Source organism: Stomoxys calcitrans, chromosome 4 (genome assembly GCF_963082655.1).
Source record: "Stomoxys calcitrans chromosome 4, idStoCalc2.1, whole genome shotgun sequence".
Classification (NCBI taxonomy): domain Eukaryota; kingdom Metazoa; phylum Arthropoda; class Insecta; order Diptera; family Muscidae; genus Stomoxys; species Stomoxys calcitrans.
In genome coordinates, this window is record NC_081555.1 from 24,726,319 (window position 1) to 24,734,549 (window position 8,231).

At 42.0% G+C, this 8,231-nt stretch overlaps 1 protein-coding gene across 1 annotated transcript in view; it reads right to left on the reverse strand.

Annotated features, from left to right (window-relative positions):
* Positions 1-245: 245 nt before the first annotated feature.
* Positions 246-8,231, reverse strand: part of LOC106082926 (homeobox protein Hmx) — a 71,800-nt gene continuing 63,814 nt past the window's right edge. The window contains exon 3 of the mRNA XM_013245686.2: positions 246-4,361. Within this exon, the coding sequence (XP_013101140.2) occupies positions 3,483-4,361 (879 nt within the window). The 3' untranslated portion in view covers positions 246-3,482. The remainder of the gene's footprint in view (positions 4,362-8,231) is intronic.

Below are 8,231 nucleotides of genomic sequence, written 5' to 3' on the forward strand. Positions count from 1 at the left end.
CCATGGATCCGATTTGTCGAGTTCTTTTCCCGGCATCTCTTCTTAGGCACAAAAGGATATAAGAAAAGATTTGCTCTGCTATTAGAGCGATATCAAAATATGGTCCGGTTTGGACCACAATTAAATAATATGTTGGAGACCTGCGTAAAATGTCAGCCAATTCGAATAAGAATTGCGCCCTTTGGGGCTCAAGAAGTAAAATAGAGAGATCGATTTATATGGGAGCTGTATCGGGATATAGACCCATTCAGACCATAAAAAACACGTATGTTGAGGGTCATGAGAGGATCCGTCGTACAAAATTTCAGACAAATCGGATAATAATTGCGACCTCTATAGGCTCAAGAAGTCAAGATCCCAGATCGGTTTATATGGCAGATATATCAGGTTATGAACCTATTTGAACCTTATTTGACACAGTTGTTGAAAGTAAGAATAAAATACGTCATGCAAAATTTCAGCCAAATCCGATAGAAATTGCGCCCTCTAGACTCTTAAGAAGTCAAGTTCCCAGATTTGTTTATATGACAGCTATATCAGGTTATGAACCGATTTAAACATTACTGGGCACAGTTGTTGGATATCATAACAAAATACTTCGTGCAAAAATTCATTCAAATGGGATAAGAATTGCGCCCTCTAGAGGCTCAAGAAGTCAAGACCCAAGATCGGTTTATATGACAGCTATATCAGATTATGCACCGATTTGAACCATACTTGACACAGTTGTTGGATATCATAACAAAACACGTCGTGCAAGATTTCATTCCAATCGGATAAGAATTGCGCACTATAGAGGGTCAAGAAGTCAAGACCCAAGATCGGGTTATATGGCAGCTATATCAAAACATGGACCGATATGGCCCATTTACAATACCAACCGACCTACACAAATAAGAAGTATTTGTGCAAAATGTCAAGCGGCTAGCTTTACTCCTTCGGAAGTTAGCGTGCTTTCGATAGACAGACGGACGGACGGACATGGCTAGAACGACATAAAATGTTTCGACGATCAAGAATATATATACTTTATGGGGTTTCAGACGAATATTTCGAGTCGTTACAAACAGAATGACGAAATTAGTATACTCCCCATCCTATGGTGGAGGGTATAAAAACATCTACAATTTGGCCTCAACAAGACAGCCAACGGGAAAGCCGCAGCAATTTTGAAATTTCCCAAAATTTTCAAACAAATTACGAGTCCAAGGTTTCCTTCTTCTTTCAATCTTTTGTTTACCTTTGTTTCTGCAAATTGAATGAATTTGCAGACAAAACATGTTTTAATTTATCGAACTGTGAGTTGCGGCCACCTAGTATTTATTTTTTGAAACGAATGTGAATAGGGAAAACTATTTTTGGCGAAACCAAGATCACACCGTAATATTTTCGTATACGGGAAACGAAATTAGCGCTATGTCGTGAGCGCAGAGTCTATTCAAAGATTTCAAACACTCCGCCACGCACTTCGATCTCACTGTCCTCGAACCCAATGCCTTGAGGCCTGCCATACTGTTCACATAAATACTGAGTTTAGAAGACGGAAAATCCCTTCCTAAAATATCTTTTGCGGCTGTCGTTATGGCACAGAACTTTGCCTGAAGGAGCGTACACTCATCCTTCACCGAAATACCGAATTCGTTTCCTGACTCCATATTGGAGCCATATGGGCTGTAATTTATATTTCCGAGTGAAAAGGGCCAGCTCTATCATCCTTAATTTTGTTGTAGCCGATCTCGACAGTGGCATTTCTAAGATGTCGCTGATCTTTGACAGAAATTTGTGTCGTATCAGTTTCAGGAAGTCGTTCGCATAAGCGATAATTCTCACGCCATCCCTGAACATACAATCTCCGAAGTTCGTGTTGATAGGCCTGCTACGTAGCATACAATCCGACGTGGCAGTGACTACCGATCATATTTCCACGTTGTTAAGTATTCCTTCATTATTTAGGAAGACCGCTATAGCCTATTCCTTCAGTTGGAAAGACGTCTCGACTTCTCATACCAATACTTCGTGTAGGACAGTCTCCTCCGTCCTGCCCTTCAGGTATGCATGAAATTCTTCGGTGCCAGCCCCACTTCAACTTCATAAATTGTTTTATCAAATGCTTCGTTTTGTCATAAACATAATTGCCTCTCCACATTTACGATACATTTATTCTATATTTACAGTACATTTACGAGAGCCTAACCAGACCTTTAATCTTATTCAGTGAATGCTGCTTTATCTCAAACGAATGCTTTCTTCTGCTTTGTATATCACAGGGTACACTCAAGAAGTATAATCACTTGGTAAAGAATAAAAATCTATACCCAACCAAAGGCGGATTTAAAAAGGTGATCTCACGCGAACAGCTGTTAACAGCCGGCCAGGTTTGACGGTATTAAGATGCCAGATTTTTGTTTGCATTCTCTTTGTTGTTATCTTCTTTCTTGCAAACGTACGCATACGTATTCACACAAAATTCTTTATGTGTGTTGGCTAAACGTCGTTCCGCTTGATGACAAGATGGCGGATTGTACCATGTGATTTGTGGTTGTTGTTCAAATGAGATCCCCTTTAATTGTTTTGCTATGTACTCAACCCAAGATAAATCGATAGAGGTAAGTGCAGTTGTCCAACAACAACAAATCGAGTGCACTATCTGTCAAAATTAATGTTTTTTGCAACTCTGATTTTTAGGAGGCCACCATAGCAAAGAGGTTAGCATGTCCGCCTATGACGCTGAACGCCTGGGTAGGAATCCTGGCTAGACCATCGGAAAAAATTTTCAGCGGTGGTTTTCCCCACTCACTTTTTCAACCTTACTGAAATATGGTTGGCTTCGGAGCTGTAGATCTGCACAGATGGACTAGCAAAGTGACATCTCATGGAGCTGCAGAGTCTGTAATTCTTTGGAAAAAAGTCATCGGGGATATCGAAAAGGTAATCTGATAATGGTGAGATGTATCAAGCTACGATTTTTGCAATTAAAAAAGTAGCGAAGTGAAAACCATTGCCATTCGCATTAAATCGACCCATAAATCTTTAAGTGTAAATGTCCCTTTATAAATGCAAATATAGTGCATAATGAACATAGCTTCCAAGGATACACTTATAAGAGGTAGCGGAAAGCAATAACAGGAATTGTGACAATTCTTAAAAAGTAATCAGTAACACCTACTACAGGATACTAAGTCGAATTAAATGAAATTATTCCCAAAACACAGGCATACGGATTTGGAAGCCGGTGTCCCGCTGTAAATTACAAAATACAGCTGTTGTTGATGCAGCAGTCTCCCAAAACTCTTTTAGATTTTACACTTTATCTTTCTTCCATCTCCATCCTCACATTGTTTTGGAAACGAAATTTCAAAAACCATAAATTCCGGGGTTCCAGCCCCATTTCACTTTTTCAAGAATTTCCAAAAAAAAAATCTCTCAAGAAACTTTTAGAAAGTAACACCTACGGTTTACAAGAGAACATCTATAAATAAATTTCATCTATTTTCCACCTCCTCACGTTTGATCATTTTTAAATCCTTTAATTGATCCTCTTCGGGATCATCACATATGTCTATCTCCTCCTTATCACAATCGTCATCTTCATCGGGGTCCACATCGGGATCGGCTATGAGATCATCTTCATCGTAGGTTTTCTGTTGTTGCTGCTGTTGGTGTGAAAGTTCTCTTTGCTGTTGTTGTTGTTGTTGTTGCTGCTGCTGTTGTTGTTCCCGCTGATATTCTTCTTGACGCCTTCGATGCAATTCTGCCGCCTCGGCCATCATTAATTGATGCTGATGCTGTTGTTGTTGCTGCTGCTGTTGTTGTTGATGTTGCTGATGCTGTTGATGCAATTGTTGCAGATGGTGCAAATGCTGCTGTTGATTATAGGGATGATGTTGCATGGCTGCTGTATGGTGGGCATTGGTCATAATATCGTGTGGCAGTTGTCCCACCCCACTTCCCGAACCATGTCCTGTTTGTCCTTTATGTTTGCCATGATGATGATGATGTGGATGGTGATGATGATGCGGATTGCTGTTATCGAATAGCAGTCGTGATATTGAAAAGGAGGATATGGGCGAGTTGTGCGTGCTGCCTGCTGAGTAAGAGGTATTTGTGTCATCAGAGGTGGGTGTTTCACGGTCACTGTCATCAGACTTGAGAACTTCGGCTGCTTCCAGGGATTTCTTGTGCATTCCCAATAGCCAAGGGGCCACGGACTCATCTTCTTTGGCTGATTTAATAATAGTTTCGGGTAGAGGCAGTGAATGTCGTACCATGGCTCCATAGAGACCATATTCGGCCATTTTGGTGCTGTGGCCCCAACATTTCTCAGTTTTACGCCATTTAGCTCTTCGGTTTTGGAACCAGACCTGAAAATGAAACAAAAAAAAAAATATATTAACAAGGGTTTTAGAAAACGCAGTATAGAAGTGCAGATTTTAAAGTTTCTCAATTTTTCATCCAATCTGAGGCTTTGATCCTTTCGAGGATTCATTCAATAAGGTTAGCCAAGCGATCAGCTGACATATTTTTTTTTTTACTTTCTCTCTTTGCTCTCTTTTCTCATTCATTCTTTGTTTACGTTTTATGCCATTTTGATAACATTTTCAATTGTCAGATTTGACAACTTTAATGATGTTCATGGGGCCTATCCACTTTATGTTTTCGCAAGTGACCTAACCTTCTATAAGTGAACCTTGGATCCTTTCCTCAATTTTTAAAATTCTTTTGTTATATTTCATGGAACTTTTTTATATATTCTTATGTGAATAAAATTATTTTTTTTTTCTTTCCCAAACCCCCTTTTTCAGGACCTTACCTAATATTAGAATTTTTATAGCACACCTTAAGGGGTTAACTGAATGCATTGCATACTTTTCGCATGCAAAAGTAAAAAGCCTTTACTACAATGATATGTATAAAAAATTCCCCTTTTTATGATGGGATGATGAAAATTTAATGGTATGAGATTTATCAGGGGAGGTCTTGGCAACATCCTCTGCCAACCTAAGCTAGGGAAGTGTTTCTTTTACTAATTATTAAATCATTTTTTTTTATTGATTTGTATATATGAACCCCAGCTATAGCTGGTGCACATTTCTCAACAGTGGGTGGCAAAAAATGGTGCCTTAACATTAAGAAAAATAAAAAATCAGCAGAATCGAAGAGAACATCCACCAAATTATTGCCATAGAAAAAAAAATACAAGAGGCAACTCAATGGCATGTGCAGATGAGGCTGTGTTCCACAGAAAAAATCCTTAGTAATATATCTACGATATGCATGAAACTAAGTTAAGGGAGAATAAAGGGGTGGGTGGCAGTGGAGATGTCTTTATTGAATTCCTTGGAATCAGGGACTTCTGAACGGGTGCACCGTCTTTCAGGCGGAGGCCTTCACGATCCTGAAGTCACTGAAGACGATGTTGTTATAGGAGCGCCTGCTCGATCAGACTGTCGGGATATACGTGGACAGTCAAGCGTCCCTGAAGGCTTTGGCATTGGGTCGGGTGAAGTCATAACTGGTTAGAAAATGCAAAAAGCTTCTTCCAACCATGGTAAAAGCTGTCGGGCTCGGTTGGTTTCCAGGCCTTCAAGGTGTGGTGGGGAACGAAACAGCAGACGAGCTGGCCAGTATCGGATCACTGATTTTTCCACATCTTGCTATGGAATCAGTGAGACCTCCACTGTGTGAACTTCTTGGTAGGGTGGAAGCCTTTTACGATGACTGCGCGAATAAGGAGTGGGCTGGTGCTGTACGTTGTAGGGTGTCATGAACTACCGTGAATTCAAGAAAGTGCTGCTGGGCACAATGCCGCGTACTCGAGCCTAAATGTCATCTCAGGCATCCGATCAGACCCCTGTATCATTCCATCCAGGACTCCTATCGGCGCCACCGATTATTCCGCGATGCAATGAATTGCTTCTATCCTCTATCCACTCTCCCATCGCCTTAAGTCTCATAGTCTTAGTGGCTTGGGCGCCTCGGTAGCCGAGTTGATAGCGTCCTTCGATTACCAGTGCAGGGTTCGATTCCCGCCAGAAGCCTTGGTCTGTCGCTACTTAAGAGACTCACAATGGACTTAAAATTGTCCAAGTGAGTCTGTAAAGGACTTCCACTCTTACCTTACCTCACCTTTCCCGCCAGAAGCCTTGGTCTGTCGCTACTGTGGTATCACAATGGACTTAAAATTATCTAAGTGATTCTGTAAAGGACGGTCACTCTTACCTAGCCTAGTCGTCGGTTCGATTCCCGCCAGAAGCCTTGGTCTGTCGCTACCGTGGTATCACAATGGACTTTTAAAATTGTCTAAGTGATTCAGTAAAGGACTGCCACTCTTACCAAACCTCACCTTTCCCGCCAGAAGCCTTGGTCTGTCGCTACTGTGGTATCACAATGGACTTAAAATTGTCTAAGTGATTCAGTAAAGGACTGCCACTCTTACCAAACCCCACCTTTCCCGCCAGAAGCCTTGGTCTGTCGCTACTGTGGTATCACAATGGACTTAAAATTGTCTAAGTGATTCAGTAAAGGACTGCCACTCTTACCAAACCTCACCTTTCCCGCCAGAAGCCTTGGTCTGTCGCTACCGTGGTATCACTATGGACTTTTAAAATTGTCTAAGTGAGTCTGTAAAGAACTGCCACTAATATCTAACCTTACCTAGCCTCAGTGGCTGCCTCATCTGTAACTCTATGGGTCGGGCTTTCGGAACTGTCTCCAATAGCCTAGCAGGCAGGATTCTTATCGCCCATCCAATGTCAAATGTTCTCTGAACCTGTTGTAATGTTCTTGTTCTACCTCGAAATCGACCAAACTGCAGAGGTGGAAAAAAAGGCCACCGTAGCGCAGAGGTTAGCATGTCTGCTGAACGCCTGGGTTCGAATCCTTGCGAGAACACCAGAAAATACTCTCGGCGGTTGTTGCAAATGCAAATTTGCAAATTTTGCCCATGAACATTCCACTAAGGAACAAGGGCAAACTTCTCACATATCAATGAGTGCTGTCCGATTCAAGTTTAAGCTCAATGATAAGGGGCCTCCTTTTTATAGCCGAGTCCGAACGGCGAGCCGCAGTGCGACACCTCTTTATAGAGAAGTTTTACATGGCATAGTACCTCACAAATGTCGCCAGCATTAGGAGGGGAAAACCACCGGTGAAAATTTTTTTCTGATGGTCTCGCCAGGATTCGAACCCAGGCGTTCAGCGTCATAGGCGGACATGCTTACCTCTGCGCTACGGTGGCCTCCTCCTCCTCCTCCTCGGCGGTTGTTATCCCCTCCTAATGCTGGGGTTTGTTGTGAGATACTTTGTCAGGTAAAAACTAAACTTCTCCCCAAAGAGACGTCGCACTGCGGCACGCCGTTCGGACTCGGCTATAAAAAGGAGGCCCCTTATCATTGGGCTTGGAGGCCACCGTGGCGCAGGGGTTACCATGTCCGCCTGTGACGTGAACATCAGAAAAAATGTTCAGCGGCGGTTACCCCTTACTGATGCTGGCTACATTTGTGAGAGAATCCTGCCATGTTAAAACTTCTTTACTTAGTGGTCTTCGCTATGCGGCACGCCGTTTGGACTCGGCATAAAAAAGGAGGCCCCTTATCATTGAGCTTAAACTTTAATCGGACTGCATTCGTTAATATGAGAGAAGTATCCTTAGCGGAATGTTTATGGGAAATTTAATTAGTATCATTGGGCTTACAGCTTGAATCGGACAACTGTCATTGATATATGAGACATTTGCTCCTGTTCCTTAATGGAACAGGGGCATTTTCTCTGCATTTTGCAGAGGCGTAAGTAAGTATTGGTCTTATTAGGCTTAGAGCCAGTAAACTATCCTTGGATTGAGGCCCCATATAGCCCCAACAACCCCCATAGTGCCCAACATCTGTAAGCTTTTTCAGTAAGATCCTGGATGTGATATTTCCAGTTCAGTTTCCCATTCCACATTACTCTCAAATATTTGACCTTGTTGGATATCGAAAACGTTCTGTTGAGGAAGTGGGGCACCTGGTCAAGATTTTAATATTTTTCAAGTCGTATTCTTATATGTGGGCTATTTTTGCTTGCTCTGTCCCAATTTTCTTCAATAATCACATGGGTCAAGGGTATTTCTTTGAATGAATAAAGTTCGCAATGCATTTTCATTTAGCCAGACGACGAACAGGCGGCATTTATACAACTCTCAGGGTTACCCTCGCATCTATTAAGAACCCCCAGCCTTGGGTTTGGTGTTGCCC